Genomic DNA, 17,961 nt, shown 5'->3' on the forward strand with positions numbered 1-17,961 from the left:
TTTTTTCCATTTCTCTCCTCTCCTTGTACTCCAATTAAACATAATTTAGCCCAACTTCCTGTCTCTTCTGTATTTTCCGTCCTTATTTTTCAAGCTTCATTCTGTTTCTATAATCTACCAATTCTCTCGTCAGCTATGTCTAGTCTGCTGTTAAACCCGTCTCTTGAGATCTTAATTTCATTTATTTTTCTAGCTAAAATTTCTATTTGGTCCTTTTCCAGTTGTGCTATGTCTGTGTCATTTCAGGTCTCTGCTGAAATCGCCAAGCCTTGCGTTTATCTTAACGGTCATACATTTATTTCTGCATAAATCCAGTACATGGAATTGTCTATTTGTTGTCTCTCATTTCCTTTTAAGGGTGTCATTTCAGGTTTGCTTTCCTCAGGCTCTTGACTAATTCTCTAGACTGGCGTTAAGTTCCTTGAGATTTCTGCTTGCTTCTCCCAGTCATCTGGAGATGCTACACATATGGATGCTTATTCCAAGTCCGAGACTTGAGAGTTTCTGGACCACCCAGAATGGTGGCACACCAGGCTGCAGAATACAACTGCTTTCCTTCTGATTCATCCTTAGGGGGTCCTAGTCTAGGTGGATCTTTACCAGCATCCCTACATTTAGCCATCCCAGATTTTGATTTTTTTCTTCCTCTAGCTCTCATCCTTCAAGGCCCTCAAAAGCATAGCTCAGCCTCTCAGAAGCCTTTTCCCAATTGGAAAAGCCCCCTGGGCAAAGACAGCCCTGGAGTCTTCTTTTCTCTCTGGATTCCCAGTCAATCTTCGTTAGTCCTTTGATTTTTGATACTTTTCATATTTAAAAATTCTGAGGGTTGGTCTGAAACATCCAGCCTACCATTATTAGAAGTGGAACCTCCCACTCGCTTTATTCCAGATATCACAGAACTCTAGCCCATAACCTCACTATACAAAAGATAAAGCTGTAGATATACGAAGACTTCCTTAGGCTCACACTGATTACTTGCAGAGCAGGGATTTCCAGGTGGCACTAGCAGTAAAGAATCCACCTCCCAAGGCAGGAGACATGGAGACGTGGGTTTGATCCCTGGGTCGGGAAGATCCCCTGGAGGAGGGCATGGCAACTCACTCCAGTACCCTTGCCTGGAGAATGCCCGGGGACAGCGGAGCCCAGTGGGCTACCATCCACAGGGTCACGGAGTAAGACACAACTGCAGAGACTTAGCAGCAGCAGCAGGAGCTGTAGAGCTAGACTGCAGCCTCAGAGCTTGAGACTAGCAACCGCGAAACTCCACTTACATAAAATCTGGATGTAAGGGTTTGTTTTGGCCTTTTTACCTGGGGTAAGGAGAGGATAGTCTTGCCAAGAGATCAGGGGATGGAAGCAAGGACTTAGCCATATTCCTAGCACTTTTCATACATTCCTCTCCTAGCCCTGACTTATGGGAGTAGTGGGTGGGGTGGGACCTGATGGTCTGGCAACAAGGAATGGAAGAGAACAATCCTTTCCATTCCTAAACCACAGATTATAGATGGCCGCATGATCAGTTACCCCTTTACCTTCAATGATTCTGAACACTTTCTTTTAAATATTTTCTTTGGCTGTGTTAGGTCTTGGTTGCAGCACGCGGGACTTTCCTTGCGTCATGCAGGGATCTTTCTCGCTGTGGCTCTTCGGCTCTAGAACAAGCAGGCTTCAGTAGCTGTGGAGCACGTGGGCTTAGTTGCCTGCAGCATGTGGAATCTTAGTTCCCCAAACAGGAATGGAACCCGCTTCCTCTGCATTGTAAGGCAGATTCTTAACCACTGGTCTAGATACGGCTTTACAAAAGCCCTCTTCAGCCAGCCTCCTCTACCCCAGGAAACAAACACCAAGACACCCTCACAACAAAGACCATATCATTTATTTACAAAGGCCAGAGTAGGAGTTGGGGGAGGTAGGGAGGGAAAGCCACACAGACATCCTCTCTGGATTGCTTGGGACCCTTTCCCACTTGGGAGAAAATTCAGTTCCTCTTGCCTCCGTAACAGGTTCTCCAAGCAGCTGGGCTAAGTAGCAGAGAGAGGAGGTGATCTGAGCCTCCCCTGTGCTCCGCTAGAGTAAAGTCCAATTCCAGATCAAAGGCATCATTGCCGCCCTCTCCTTTCCTTCCACAAATAGAACTTTCTGGCCTGGAGGGAAATAGTGAAAACTCAAGGGCAGGAGCGGCCAGGGGTTCTAGAGAGAAAGACTCCTCCCCCACTATTCCCCGAAAGCAATAAGGGGAGGGGTAATCAAGGGTGCCAGTCACAGCCCTGACAGCTTCAGAAGGGGTACCCACACTACCCAGGGATCCAGAGGCCTAGGGGACCCAATTCTCCAGGGTGTATATATTCCTGACCTAGACAGGCCCTTCTGCCTATTTCTGCCTGGTGGGCTGAAACTCTAACCAGAAATCAATAAGGTATCCACCCTCCCACTCAACTCACATGCACATGTGTGCGTGCATGCATCCATGCACCCACCCACCCACACACACCCTCACTGCTGAGACAGACCCCAATCCTCTTCATGTCTTCTGAGCGGGGCTTAAATCACTGGTACCTGGAGATGCGGGCAGGTCCTGGGTTCATGGAAATGTGTGTGAATGTACAGAAGCATGTGTGTTTGAGGAAATGGAACCAATACAACCCCTTGTGAGCCATCCTGTTTAGCTTCACTGAATCCTTTTCTTCAACTCAAATTTCATTACCATCTCTAAATCTCTTTTGCCAGGCCAAAGCCTAGACTCTGTGGACTAAAAGAACTATTAGTGTTTCCATTCCCTGTCAATTCCAACTTCCAAGTTCTCTGCTCAGGCTATTTCCCCCATTCCCTTCCTCCAGAAAGTCTCATTCCCTCATCCCCTTATTGGGCTGGTGCAGGGCTTAGGTTAAAGCGTCTGTCTCCAATGCGGGAGACCTGGGTTCAATCCCTGGGTCGGGAAGATCCCCTGGAGAAGGAAATGGTAACCCACTCCAGTATTCTTGCCTGGAGAATCCCATGGACAGAGGAGCCTGGCAGGCAACAGTCCACGGGGTTGCAAAGACTCGGACACGACTGAGCAACTTCACTTCAGGGCTTGTTAACTCCTGCTCCAGGGGGCTGCGTCTCATGTCTCCCTTCAGACAGGGGGAACAAGCATCTTCCTTCCACTGGGAATGCCAACAGACCCCCTGAAAGTGTTCAGAACATGGGGTGAGGAGGAAAATCACAGCCTGCTTCACCTGGCCCTCCTTCAGAGGATGGAAGTCTAGCACTGGGTAGGCTGGAGGTGGGAGGGGATGAGGGGAAAGAGAGGAGGAAGAGTTACCAAAAGTAATCATAAGAAGAAAAATCCTAGTGGTAGAGAGAGAAGACCCTATTCTAACAAAGCAGACAGTGGGTTCCTCCTTCAACTCTGCACTGCCACTGAGAAGTGTGAAGGCTGCAAAAGATGGTTGTGGGGTAAGGAGGTGGGGCCAATCAACAAAAACTGAAAACCGTTTAAATAGCTCTGCTCGAGCAGGCAGGACCAGGAGAGAAGGTTCTACAAGAGGTGAAGTGGAAGTGGAATTCTCAGAGCCACGGGGCTGGGACCCACCCCTCTAAAGTCACCCTGCTGTCTGGAGAGAACAAGGGGGAAGAACAGAAGGGATGACAAGCTGCAGAGGGCCAGCCCGACAGAGGAGCCAAATTCTGGCATCAAGGGAAGAGGGATGCCAGAGGCCCGGGCTGAGGGATTAGGAGAGCTGAGAGCCCAGCAGCCTCTCGATAGCTGCGTTGATGTCCCCTCCCGTGGCGATCAGAGCCTGCAGGTTGGCCTCACGATTGATGAAGCCCATGGAGTTGAGCTGCTCCAGCTGCTGCTGAAATCTCACTTCTGGCGTCTGCACCTGGAGGGGACAAGCCTTGTGAAGTGGGCTCAGGACCAACCCCAGAGGGCCTAGCTGATTCCGAGGATTTATGATGGAGAGATGAAGTCCTCCTCAGAATCAACCAATGGGGTAGGGGTCAGTGACCAGCAAACAGAGGCCAGGGGCGACAGCATCCCAAATCACTAAACAGCTGTGCCGTCATGGGCGGGCGGGGGGGGGGCATCTTTCTTGAAATTTCAAAGTAACAAATAGGTCTAGATCAGCCCATATTCCTAACTTTCCATCAGCACTCTGGAGATGTTAACAGGCAGTCCAAAAGCCAAATGTTCTGCGGTCAGTAAATACTGCCTCCAAACCTGCTCCTGGCAACTGTCACACACACGGCCACATTAAAGGTCAGAGAAGGGCCCCCGGAAAACACGAACCTGTTTAATTGTATTTAACCCATCAACAAACACAGTTATTTACAAAAGAGGAGGCTTTTCATTTTTGACACTCCAAAACACATCTCCTGGAAATGTTTTCCCCAAGGGATGTTCAGGAACCCATAGCCTAGATCACGAACAGAAGACTCAGGGTTGGAAGAAGCCCAGCGATCAGAGCACCCAACCCGCAGTCCAGGAGCCCATTGCCGCTCTGTGATGTTTCCATCATGATCCACCCACACTGGGCTCCAGACCCAGCTGGACTGGGCCTTGGAGAGCACTTCACCCAGCCCTCTCAGAGCCTCGCACAGAGCTGGGCACACTTCCATTTCTGTTGAAAGGCTTTCCCCAGAGGTCACAGAGGTCGGAGAAAGGTCAAGGGGTTTACCTGAGGTAATCCCCTGCTCTGCCCCCAAGCCCCAGGCCTAGACTTTGTAGCCCAGGGCTCTGGTCACCTCTCCTCCCAGAATCTTCTTCTCCAGTCTCAGAGACAGAAGCTGCTTTATTTATTTTTATTTTTGTTTCGGCTGCACCACATAGCATATGGGATCTTAGTTCCCTGACCCGGGAAAGAACCCATGCCCCCTGCAGTGGAAATGTGGAGTCTTAAACCACTGGACTGCCAGGAAAGTCCCAGACAGAGGCTGCTTTAATTATCAAAAGAGTCCTCTGATACAACAGAAGTATTAAAACACAGTGGTTAAGTGAGCTCTTATACAAGGCACATAGACCAGTACTCAGCTGACCCAGTAAGTGCTATTACTATGCTCATCTCCAGGTCACAGCTGTGGAAACTAAACTGATGGAAGATCAGTTACTTACCTAAGGCTAGAAAGTAGCAGACCAGGAACTAAAGCCAGGCCTGGCTGACTCCAAAGCCAGCTTGTTTCCACTTGACTGCCACCCTTAGCACTGCAGGGTCCTAGCACCAGTCCGCTGCCCTGCGTACCTGTGAACTTCCGCTTCCAGCCAGAAGCTGGATCATCTGTTGCATAAGCTGCTGCTGAGCGCTGGAGGCCCCTGCTGGAGATGATGTGACTGGGAGGGCTGGCGAGGGGGTGGGTGCCTCGGGCGCAGACCCGGCGTTGCTGCCTGCCGAGGATGCTGGGGGCCGGGCCATCCCAAAAGAGCCAAGGCTGCAGGCAGGAGAGACCGAGAAGGGGGAGATGGCCTCTGAGAAAAGGGTGGGAACGCGAGATCCAGCAGGAAGAGCAGTTGGAAGAAACAGGAAAACAGATCCTCAGGGACACAAGGGCTGCTGAGAGCAGCAGGAAAAGGGCTTGAGGGGGAGGAGGAGCCAGATCCCTGTTGCCCACCTGCCCCCGCCCTCACCTGGGTACCAGCCCTGGGGCCTCGGTCTGCAAGGTCTGCAGTCCCTGCTGGATCTGCAGCAGCGCCTGCATGGCTCGGGGGTTGGTGAGAATGGAGAGTGACTCTGGGTTCTGCATCTGGTGGGAAACAACATGGAAAGGCCACAGGAGGTGGCAGGAGTCGGGAGGTGGCCTAGACCCTGAGTCCAGAGCCAGGTGAGGCCCCTCCCTTAAGCTCCACCCCCTGGGCCTCTGGGTCTACGCGGGTGGCCCTCAACCTCCACCTGTCTAGGCTCCTCACTTACCTGCTGCAGGAAGACCGGGAGCTGCAGGCGGAGCTGCTCCTGCAGCTGGGGGTTCCCCGCAAAGAGCGGCACGTTCACCATCATCTGCCAGGGAAGGTAGCAGGGGGAGGCCTGGGCCTACCCACCCTCACAATGCCCCCAACCGCCTCATCTCCCTCAGCACCCCACCACTGTAGGAAACCGGGCCAGCTTTTCCAAGGATCTCAGAGTATCCTGAAGTCCTAGGTGGGACAGTGAGAGGAACTGGAACTATACTCTGGACAAGGACAAGAGTCAGAAGCCAGTCTGAGGAGGATGATAATAGCGAACATTTCTGAGTACACAGGGCTTACTCTGTGCCAGGCCATGCGCTAAGCACTTTATATCATTAACTCACTTAACCCTCACAACTCCGAGGCAGATACTATTGTTATTACCATTTTACCGATGAGGAAACTGGGGATAAATAACTTGCCTGGCTCATGCAGCTAGGACGTGGTAGAGCTCAATACAGAAACCCAGGCAGTCTGGCTCTGGAGCATTTTGATCATCACAAGTCACAGCCCCCGGCACGCTCCCCCTCATGCCAGTCCCATACCTGAGCAGCAAAGTCGGGGTTCTGGGCAAGCGTTTGCATCATGGTGCGCATGTAGGGGGCTGAGATCACGTTCTGCATCAGCTGGGGGTTCTCAGAGATCTGCTGGAGCAGGGCCTGCATTTCTGGGCTGTTGAACATCCCTAGGATAGGAAGGGAAAGAAACACAACAAGAGAAAAGGGGTCCAAATGGAAACCAGATGCCTGACTTCAATCTACCTTACTTCAGGCACTGAGCGGTTGCAAAACTCAGAAAGGCAGCAGTAAAGTGGACGCCCACGTCCCGGGGAGTGGGTCCAAGTCTCTCTTGACCCTGAGGTCATCTTGCCTTGCTTTGGTCTGGCTCCCTCACCATCTGCTCTGCTATGATCAAGCTGGTTACAAACTGGGTCTGATTCCTATCCCTCTGCTCCTGCCACAGGTCAGATAATGTCAGAGTTGGAAAGGATTTGACTAAAGATGACCCAGATCAATGGTTTTCAAACTTGTCGTAGCAGCAGAGACCCTTTCCTCAAACCAAATCTCATTAGGAATCCAATTATGTCAATGGTCTGGTTGGAGCTGGGGCGGAAGGCCTGGAGCCTTTCCCATGTGGTCTTCCCCCAACCCTGGCGATGGTCCAGACCCCTCAAGACTCAGCAGTATAATTCTGCAACCATGGGTCAGGTTCAAGTCCCTTATTTATGAAATAAGCATATAGAGGGAAAGGGACTTTCCCGACCAAGATATTCCCGAGTACAAAGAAATCATGGCATCTACCAGACATCCCTAGGGCCATTTATAGTCATAGTCTTGATAAATGGGGCATCTCCCAGGGTTGCGCAGTGAATAACCTACACTTCTGTACAAGGCAGCTCTGCACATCCCTCTCGCCCAGCCTCACATCTACCCGTCCCTCATTCCTCTCACACACCCTAATGCCCAGTCTAACCCATTTACACTGGATAATACCAGCAGAGTTGAAAGAGCTGAGAAAGTGGGACCTGGTTCATTCATAAGCCTCTACTTAGGTTACTCTTGGGGACACTGGGACAGGGCTAGAACCAAGCCTCACCCTCTGAAGGGTGAAGCCACTACTGCAGGCCAGAGCTCTGTCTGTGGCTCCGATACAGTCTCACCTCTGTCTTCAACATTCTGGAGCAGTGTGAACCCCCTTCAGGCCTGGGGCAGGGGGCTGCCCTGGTGACCCCACTCAGCTCCTCCCACCCCAGGACATACCTGACCCCAGGCTAGCCGCATTGATCCCAAAGGGATTGGAGACTGTCGGGTGCACCTGGCTGGCCCCTGATCCTCCGGTGCCCTCCCCACCGGACCCGGGGGCCTGGGAGGCGGGGGGCGAGGGGCTCCAGGGGTTAGGGAGGGGCTCTCGATTCTCAGTCCGCAGAGGCTGGGAGGATGAGCTCTCGGAGTTCCCGGCCAGGGAAGAGAAGGGGTTGTTGCCAAACTGGGAGGAGGGAAAGGTTTTGGGTTAAGGACTGAAACAAATCAGGGAGAAGGGCTAGGCCCTTTCTTTCTTCTCACCTAATAGCCTCCCCGTTCCCAGGAAAGGGAGAGAGATCTAAAACTGTGGAGGTCCTCATGTCAGTTTCTGGCCTCACAATGGGCGACTTCACCCTCACCCTGCAAGGCAGCAGTTGGCTGATGCTAATGACTGGATAACTGAACCCCTCAGATAACCAGAACCCCCCCACCCCCATCTCCCCTGGTGGCTCTAAATATTTGGTTTCTAGTTGACACACACCTTTCCTACTGTGCAGCGAGATACTTGTTTTCCTTAGCTCTTAAGGGGCAGAGACAATGTCAGATTCACCTTGGCACTCCTGGCCCCGACACTAGTAGGTGCTCAATAGGTAACTACTGGCTTGATGGGAGCTGACTCTACTCCAAGCCCTGTTTGCCTTCAGCTCTCCCTTTCCCAGCCGCCTCGGTCCAAGTCTAACTCCACTGAGCCTTCTTCCGCACCTCCAGATCCCCCATGCGGCATTCTGTCCCACCAGGCACATCACAGTGGAGCCCCTCAGAGGGGCACACCTCTGGCTGAGCACCCTTCCCTAGGTTTTGCACTCTGTTGCTTCCTCCAGGTAATCTCTTCTTTCTCCTCTCCACCCCCATCTTCTCAGACTGGCTGCTTCAGCTAAACAGTCCCCCTTAGCACCAGGCCCCCTAGGATGTTACCCAGGATTGTCTCAGGGTCTGCACTCCACTACATGATGGGCTGCCTAAGGTGGCACCCGAAACTGCATCTGAACCTCCTCCCTCTGGACCCGCTGATAGCCAGGAAAGAGCTCTGTCTGAGGCCTGTGATGGCTGAGGGAGCATAGGCCTCTTCCCCTTGCTCAGCCTCCCTCTCCTGTTCCCAGGCAGGCCTTACCCATGCAGGAGGTACCTGAGCAGCCTCAGCCCCACTGCACCAGGGAGTTTCATATCCAGTTACTTTTCCTGTTTATTCAAACAGGGGGCCAGCTCCTGCTCTGAGCTGTGGTTCCTTTGCCCTACCAGATGCCTGTTCAGATAATAGGGTTTGCAGGCCAGGGAGCATGTACCACAGTTTCAGTCTTTGTCATCATTGCAGGTTTCCTGTTCTGGTAACTTGCCTAGCACCCAACCCCACCTAGTTCTGGGTCCTGCTTTGCTCTTCCCTGTACACCCCGAGGCCTGAATCTCTTTGCCAGAACTCCCAAAAGTGATAACTGCCATTTATTGAGCACCTATTATGTGCCTGACCCATTCATTCTAATGCTTATAATATCCCTCTAATACACCAGTTCTGGGTCCTGCTTTGCTCTTCCCCGTACACCCTAAGGCCTGAATCTCTTTGCAGGAACTCCCAAAAGTGATAACAACTGCCATTTATTGAGCACCTACTATGTGCCTGACCCATTCATTCTAATGCTTATAATATCCCTCTAATACACCAGTTCTCAAAGTGTGGTCCTAGGACCTCTGCAAGGTTTAAAAACAATTTTTATAACCCTAAGACATTATTTGCCTTTTTCACTCTCATTCTCTCATAAGTATTCAGGGGTGCTTTCCAAAGGCTACATAACATGTGACAACGCAATGGACTGAATGCAGAAGCAGATCTGATCTGAGAACCCAGCCACACAAGCCAGACGTTCAAGAGATCTGCAAAAATGTCACACTAGGCCGTTCTTTCCTCTAAAGTTTTGTTTTGGGAAATGAAGTTATTTTTTAAAAGAGCATGCTGGTTATATTAATGTGCAATGGGTCTATTGTTATTTTTAAATGAGTTCATAAATGTTTATTTAAATTCTCAGTTTTAATTTCAGATTCAGTGAATATCAGTAGACCTAACCCACAAAAACAAAACCTCCTTGGGGTCCTAACTATATAAAGGGGTCCAGAGTGGAATTCCCTAGTAATCTAGTGGTTAGGGCTCCATGTTTCCACTGCAAGGGATGCAGCTTTGATCCCTGGTGAGGGAACTAAGATCCCACATGCTGTGCAGTAAGGCAAAAAAAAAAAATTTTTTTTAATAAATAAATAAAGGGATCCAGAGACCAAAATGATTGAGGACAATGCTATAATACATTGTTTCCATTTTGAAAATGAGGCAGAAGGAAACTCAGGGAGGCTTAAGCAACTCACTTAAAATCACACCACACGCCAGTCTATGTCTGATGCAGGATACAGCATGCTTGGGGCTGGTGCATGGGGATGACCCAGAGGGATGTTATGGGGAGGGAGGTGGGAGGGGGGTTCATGTTTGGGAACGCATGTAAGAATTAAAGATTTTAAAATTAAAAATAAAAAATGAAAAAATAAAAATAAATAAAATCACACCACTCAAGAATGGTGGAGCAGGTATTTGAATGCAGGCTTGTTGTTGCCAAACACTGTTTTTTTAGCTGAGCCAGTGGTTCTCACACCTTAAAGTATATCAGAATTCGCTGAGGGCTTGTTATAAGCCTTGCTCAACTACTTGAATTTTTTTTTTTAACCAGGTACATGCATTACTTTGATATACATTTTAAATTAAATACTTAAGTAAAATAAAACTTAAATGAACTAAAAACCCACAGGTAATCTTCATAAGCACTTTCTAAAATTTGAAAGAGCATGGCAATAATCGTCAAGATGACGGTGAAGAATAAGCTGCAGGGGGGAGGGGAGAGTCACCCTACCTGATGCCCAGGCTTAATTAAGACAACGTGGTATCATTATAGGGACACAGCCAGCAAGGCACACACCAAAGAATCTGCCTGCAGCACAGGAGACCCGGGTTTGATCCCTGGGTCTGGAAGATCCTCTGGAGAAGGGAATGGCAAGCCACTCCAGTATTCTTGCCTGGAGAATCCCATGGACAGAGGACCCCGGCAAGTTACAGTCCATGGGGTCACAAAGAGTCGGACACGACTGAGCGAATAACACTACCACTAGTGATGCCATGAACAAGAAATCTGTTGGGATGGCAAGGACTGCTCAGGACATGGTGCCTTTTCCTTTCCACAAGGAAAAAGTATTGTGAGGTCCCACTCTCCTACCTGGGTGCTGGTTGCGGGGGCAGGCTGTTCAGTTTGTGAAAATCCATCAAGCTGAACACTTAGGATACGTGCACCTTTCTGCAACTATATTATTCTTCAAATGAAACATTTTTAGATGTTTTTAAAAAACAAGTCTAAAATTATACAAACAGCATATCACTTCTATAAGGTTGAAAAAATATGCAAAATGATGCCACAGATTTATGGATACATGCATAGGTAATAAAAGAATCAAAATGCCAAACACCAACTTCAGGGTGGTAGTGACTCCGAGAGGGAAAGAGAGGCATAGGATGGGGGAGGGGCATGCGAAGGCTGCAATTCCATGTGTAATATCTTCTTTGCTAATGTTAAAGATATCTAGGAAAACACACAAAATACTAAAAACATTCATTAACTCCGGGATAGAAAAGAGAGGGCTGGGAGATGGAAATAGAAGGATCCCTTTTGTATACTTTTATTAAGCTTGCATACCTTTCCACACTTTTTAAATATCCTTCTGTTTACTTTGTGTAACTTCTGAGTTTTGAAACAGGTAAATGCATAATGTATTTAGTGTAAATTAAACTTTAATATGAGAGAATGCTATACTTTTTGTATATTTGAAAAAAATTCACAAAACATTTTTGAAAGCACATATTCCCAAGGCTTAATTCCAGAGATTGACTCAGTAAGTATCTCAAAGGTGGGAACCAGGAATCTCATGATTAACAAGCACCCCAGGTGCTTCTGATGCAGGTGATCTGTGGACCACACTTGAGACACACCATGGAAGGGTAGGCTCTTTGACTTCAGGCTTGCCCCACAACCTTTGAGCTCTCAGCGCAAGAAGTCTGTCAGAACAATGTCAAAGCCCTTGGATACTACACTGCCCCCACTCCCTAGGGACCTCTGCTATCTTCTGCCCTAGTGCTTCAGGCCCATGCCGAGATGGACCACCCTTGGCTATGCCCCGTGAAAACCACCTTCAAGCCAAGGCCTACCCTCAGGGCACTAGGGAGGGAAGGAGGAGCAGATAGTACCTCAGGCTTGCCTGGGTCTGGGGTGGGTGATCCCGAGCTCAGACTGCCCTCCCACAGCCCAGCCCCTGGCCCCACCTGCTCCCTGGCAGCACTAAACATGGGCTCCTGGATGTCCGTGTACATGCGGCGGAGGGCATTATACCCTCCAGGGATGCTCTCCAGGTTGCTTAGAGCCCGGTCCTGGTTCCGCATCATCTCCTGCATCATGGCTGGGTTGCGAGCAAGCTCCATTGTCTGGTGGAAAAGGGAAAGAGAGAAAATGACTCTGGAACCAGGAGGTCACCAAGCTTGGAAAAGTGTGGCCCTTGAAGAGGGGGACCAGGACTAGGGTCCAGGGCCCAGGAACTGACCCAGAGTGGCTGGGAGGAGGGTGAACTGGATTTCCTTTCTCTATTGTCATCTTGGCTCCAACCCTGCCTCTCTGTGGGTATTCTTGTTGACTTTTGGGGGTACAATGATCCCAGATGGGGTGAGGGCAGCAGCTTTCTTCCCTCAGGTTCAGGGGATCTGCAGAAGTATCAGGGAACACAAGGAAGTTAAATAAGAAAGGACATGAGAGGGACTTCCCTTGTGGTCCAGTGGCTAAGACTCTGAGCTCCCAATTCAGGAGGCCCTGTGTTCGATCTCTAGTTAGGGAGCTAGATCCCACATGCCACAACTAAAGATCCTGCATGAAGACCCAGCACAACCAAGTAAATAAGCTAAATAAATATTAAAGAAAGAAAGGACACGAGAAAGGGGAGAAAGCAAAAGAGAAAGTTAACACCTATTGAACAGTTACTACGTATAGGCACTGAGCTAAGTAATTTACAGAATTCAAGTCACTTAATCCCCATGATAACTATCCCAAGTATGTTTTTTCTGTCCCTATTTAGCAGATAAGAAAATAGGCTCAGAGACTCACTGCCTAGTACCCACAGTCAGTTAGTGGTAGAGACAGGGTTCAAGGCTGGGTTGGTCTGTCTGACCAAAACTAGATTACGGCTTCTGAAAAATGACCACAAATTGGTGGGGGGAGAGGAAAGCTTTCCCTGTCCTTCTTCCTAAATCTGCTCCATACATGCCTCTTCTAAGACACTTTTATGTCTATGATAAGCCTCTGATCTCTTATTCCACAAGTCACTCATTTACTAAGTACTTATTGAGTGGTTAACTATACACCAGTGGTAACTATACACCAGGCACTGTTCTAGGCAGTGAACAAAACATTTGCAAATTCTTGCCCTTCTGGGACTTACCTTCTGGTGAGTCCAGCGCTAGCGTCCACAGTTCTGCTAAGATCATCTACCCTCGTCCCCTAGTGGGTGGCCACAAGACGGAGCTCCCGAAGACCAACACCAGACCCCTTTGCCTGGGTCTTCCTTACCCACCTTACCCACCTAACCCTCCCTTATCCACCTGGCCCTGCCTAGACACAATGGTCTCCAATCCTATTTTTCATTCCCGGGCCTTTGTGCTTGCTGTCCCTTAGCCCTGAATACTCTTCTCTTTTTTCCCTCTGGTTCATTCTTCCTCTTTTGGGTCTCTGCTTGGGCAACACTTCTTTTATGGCCCCCTCTGAGCCCCAGGGTAGGGTCAGGAGCCCTTCTGTGTACTCCTAAGGGATCCTGTGACCATCTCTATGATAGTACTATCCATGCTGTACTATAAATGCCTTCTTACTTGTCCTACTTCCCTTTGAGACCAGAAGTTCCTGGGGGGCTTCCCTGGGGGTCCAGTGGTTAAGAATCGGCCTGCCAACGGAGAGGACACAGGTTTGATCCCTGGTCTGGGAATACCCCGCATGCTATGGAGCCACTAAGCCTGTGTCCCACTATTAGTGAGCCTGAGCTCTAGAGCCCAAGAGCAGCAGCCACCAAGTCCACGGGCTGCAGCTCCTGAAGCCCGTGTGCCCTACAGCCCGTGCTCTGCAACAAGAGAAGCCATGCAGTGAGAAGACGCAACAAAGAGTACCCCCATTCGCAGCAATTGGAGAAAGCCCACGCAGCAACAAAGACCCAGCACAGCCAAAAATAAATAAATTAATTAAACAAATCTAAAAAAAAATTTTTTTTAAGTAGTTCCTAGAGAGCTAGGCCTATGTCTTTTCATCACTGTACCCCCAGCGCTCAAAACACGGCTGCTGAATGAATGAGTGAACAAATCAAGGTAGGACAAGGTAGGACAGGGCACAGCTGGGTGCCCGGGGTCCTCCACGCCCAGACCCACCTGTCTCATCAGCTCAGGGTTGTTGAGCATGTGGCTGATCTCGGGGTTCCGCTCCATCAGCTGCTGCATCTGGGGGTTGGCCATGATCATGTGGCGCATCAGGTCGGGGTTAGACATCATGTCCTGGACCAGGGGGTTCTCCATGATCTGCGACAGCATCTCAGGATTGGACATCAGCTGCCTCTGCATCTGCTGCTGCAGCTCCATGAAGTTGGCAGAGCCCAAGCCCAGGCTGCCCAAGCCCAGGATGCCCCCAAAGCCAGCTGTGGGGGAGGGGGGCAGGGTCAGTTCTTCCCAAGACTCTACCTGGCCAGAGTCACTGAAATCACCTGAAGGAACCAGGATGGGCCCCCTCTGCTTCTCACATCTCCCTTTCTCGATCATTTCCACAGACTCAGCCCTGATCTGCTGCTGGCAAAGAGATGGGTGCCTACCAGACTGGGACCTCTTTGATGGCCGAGGCTGACAGGCAGGCACGGTACTGAACACAGAGAGGGCAATCAGTGACGGCCTCCTGAATGAGCAAATAAATATTCTCCAACTGGCTACTGTTGGGCCCACCTTTTCCCCAAACTCCAACACCCTCTCCCAGGGTTTTCCACATCCCAGCCCCATTTCTCCCTTCACTCTTAATGTTTCACCATGGTCCCTCTTCTGGGAAGCCCTTGCAGATTGGTTTCCTCCGCACGTGGCTCAAGCACCAGTGTCTGGAACACTATGTTCAGGGGCCCCAATCCCCATCAGATCAGGAGCAGGGATCAATATTCCCCTCTTATTGGTCTCTCTCCCACTCTATAGACTCTAACAGTGTGGTGCTTTCCTCCCTAAAGGCTTACAGAGTATGGATGTAGTGGCACTGGGAGGTCCCTCCCCAGTCCCTGGGGAGGTACCCCCTCCACTGCCCCTTCGGCTTCCACTGCCTGTATCTGAAGTGGCACTTCCAGAAGTGGAGGGCTGGGCAGACGTGGCGGGTGAAGCAGGGGTGGTGGAGGGGGCTGAGGCTGGGTCTGGGGTGGAAGGGGAAGAAGCAGTGGCAGTAGCTGGATCTTGAACCCTGAGAAAGAAAGAAAAATCCTCATTGAAGTGGACACAAAAGGGAAGACCATGATTTCTACATGTGCTGTGCAGCTACAGCCGTAAACCAAGCCACCTCTGAGGTAACCCTGCGGCTGGGGCAGGGTGACGCCGGGGACAGTCAGCAAATCGGACAGAGGGAGAAAGGAGCCAGTATCCTCTATCTCCAGGTCATTTAGGGCGAGGTAAGTCAAGTTCCCTGGCCCTGCAGGTCCGATCACAGGGCCTTCTGGCAGCCCATCGAAGAGCCACTTTCCTGGGTCTTGGCATTCCACAGACCTTCCACAGACACATGCTTAAACAATGGGTGAGAAAGTGTCAGATGGCGAAAAACAAAGAAAGCCCAATCTGAGGCTGGACCTGCTCCTCTCCTGAACTTACTTCTGAGGGGTCTTGATGACCAGATGAACAGTGAGCCCATCCTTGATCCCATGCTGGTTCAGTGTGTCCCCATCCTTGAGGATCTTGCCTGCGAAGATCAGGACCAGCTGATCCTGCTGTGCCTTAAATCTCCGGGAGATTTCCTCTTTAAACTGTGATCAAGAGGCGAAGGTCACTGTGGAGGCTGCCTGGGCTCCACCAACCAGGGACCCTGCCTCTCCTTCAAAGCTTCTGCATTCCCTTGCTCCCACCTCTAGTCGTGGGAAGTCCTTTCAGCAGTCTTGACTCCATCCCTCCAGCTGAAATTAAGCGGCTCCTTTCTTAACCAAAGGAGCTGGACCAGTGAGAGGCTTCTCTCAGCAATACTCCAGGGTCTCTCACCCTCCCAAGCCCTGCTTCTATCTGCCACTCCCTCTTCAGTCCCAAGTTCCCCCTGAGGGTACTACCTGGGCAGTTCTCTCATGGAAACTCCTTGGCCCAACCCTGTCTCCCCTCAGCCTTCTCTCTTCAGACTTCAAGTCTCTTTCCTCTCTTTATTCCCAGTTTTCTTGTAACAACTACAACAAATAAGTCCCAGTTATTTATAACAGCACTAACTATACATGTTAATTATTATCTCCATTTCAGAGACCAAAAAACTGAGGATTAGAGCAGTTAGATAACTTGCCCTGGGGAAACTGGAACTCAAGTCTTGACATCAAAGCCCAGGCTCCTCTTAACCAAACACACGCTGCGGGGTGGAGGGGCGGGGCGGGGGTGGGGAGCTCTCAATTAGAGCTGATTTCAAATTCAGCTTTGCAGGCAAAAATTATTTAAATTATGGAATGTGGTCATTTTATAAGGCCGGGGGTAGGGGTAACGATGACAATAAAGGCTGGCTGGGGAGAGTTAGACTCCCCAAACCTATTACACACACCGTCCCCGCCCCCCAACAACCCAAGCAAATCAAACACACACTCTTAAGTAGATGGTGCACTTGCTAAGCAAAGGCAGCTTCCAGACCCCTCCCTTCCAATCAGACGCCTATCTTAAACCCCGCCTCTGTGAAATTCTGGAGCAGCCACAGGGAGGTGGCGAACGCAGGCAATATTCCCTCACTCACTCATTCAACACATTTTACTAAGCACCTACTGCACACTGTGTAAATCCCAGAGGGGCTGAGAATCAAAATGTATCCACTTTAATTTGAAAGAGTAGGAAAGATCCAGGCAGAGGGAAATCCTCCCCCCACCGACCAGGCGTCAGAATTCTGGGCGTTCTCTGAGTCGCACAGTAGGCGCCCAGAGTTCCCCCCAACCTGCGCCCCGCCGCCCACTCTCCGGGCTCAGCACCTGGCCCGGCTCCCACTCAGCCTCTGCGCCTCGAATCCCGACCAGTAGCCGGGGCGAACACTCCTCTCAAACCTAGGGTCCTCCCCCCTTCCCAGTGCAAGGTGTCCTCTTCCCACTCTCCACCACGCCCCCAGCTCAGGCCACACGGCAAACGCCGGCCTCCCTTCCCCAACACGCGCCACGCTCCCCCAGATCGCCCTCGCAGGATGCCCCCTACCCGCCAGCCCTTCCCTCCTGCTCCTCCGAGTGCCTGCTGGGCCCCCGCCCTCCACTCCCCGGCCCTCCTGCACGCCCGACAGTCTCAGAGCCACCCGCCTCTTCGCAGACCCCTCCTCCGCGCTCACCCCCACCCCCGCCACCCGTACTACCTCTTTGACCGAGGCTCGGTCGCAGATCACAATTTCCTCCTTGTCCTTGGGGGTCTTGACGGTGACCCGAATGGGGGGCCTCGTCTCGGCCCCGCTCGGCTCCGCCATGCCACCGCCGCCACCCGGCCGCCCGCCAGCCCGCCCCGGCTCCTCCTCCTCCTCCCCGCCCGCCCGGCCGGCCGGGCTCGGCTCCGGCGCCTCCAACACTCCCCTGTCCCCTCCCTCCCTAAGGCTTCACCGCCCCCTCCGGACCCGCCACGGCCACAGCGCCCCGGGCGGACTGGGGGGGCCACTGCAGTGGGGTCCGCCCAGGGCCGAGCCCGGGGTCCGGTGGCTTGGACCGGGCCTTGCAGGGCTGCGGTCTCCAAGGGGTTCGGGGCGGGGGCGGGGCGTGTCGGTCACTGCGGGGCGGGGGCCGAATTCCCCGCGAGAGACCACAGCCCGACGCAGCCCGCCGGAGCCAAGGAGAGGTGCCCCCTGGGCCCAAAGCTGCCCCCGCCCCTCCGCGGGTAACTCCAGCTTCGGGACAAAGGACTTTCTGTGTCGCCGCTTTATCTCCGTTCCCTGTGATAACTGGCCTTTCTCCGGAAGCCCAAATCCTGTCCAGGCC

The 17,961-nt window shown here is 51.4% G+C and overlaps 1 protein-coding gene across 1 annotated transcript; it reads right to left on the reverse strand.

Moving 5' to 3' along the window:
* On the reverse strand, positions 1,855-17,567 carry UBQLN4 (ubiquilin 4). The gene is made up of 11 exons (XM_018046276.1): positions 17,352-17,567; positions 15,653-15,804; positions 15,034-15,251; positions 14,198-14,460; positions 12,065-12,223; positions 7,681-7,906; positions 6,466-6,605; positions 5,889-5,972; positions 5,606-5,721; positions 5,223-5,409; positions 1,855-3,866 (listed from the first exon to the last, which is right to left on the reverse strand). The coding sequence occupies exons 1-11, from the start codon at positions 17,457-17,459 to the stop codon at positions 3,714-3,716; spliced, it is 1,806 nt and encodes a 601-aa protein (XP_017901765.1). The 5' UTR covers positions 17,460-17,567; the 3' UTR covers positions 1,855-3,713.

Source organism: Capra hircus, chromosome 3 (genome assembly GCF_001704415.2).
Source record: "Capra hircus breed San Clemente chromosome 3, ASM170441v1, whole genome shotgun sequence".
Lineage (NCBI taxonomy): Eukaryota > Metazoa > Chordata > Mammalia > Artiodactyla > Bovidae > Capra > Capra hircus.

Bases quoted from the DNA above. Each gene is read 5' to 3' on its own strand.
- UBQLN4 (XM_018046276.1), bottom strand. From the start codon at position 17,459: ATGGCGGAGCCGAGCGGGGCCGAGACGAGGCCCCCCATTCGGGTCACC. The intron at 5,973-6,465 runs GTATGGGACTGG...CTTCCCTGGCAG, and splicing joins ACCCCGACTTTGCTGCTCAG to ATGATGGTGAACGTGCCGCT. The intron at 3,867-5,222 runs GTACGCAGGGCA...TGTCCCCTCCAG, and splicing joins CTGGAAGCGGAAGTTCACAG to GTGCAGACGCCAGAAGTGAG.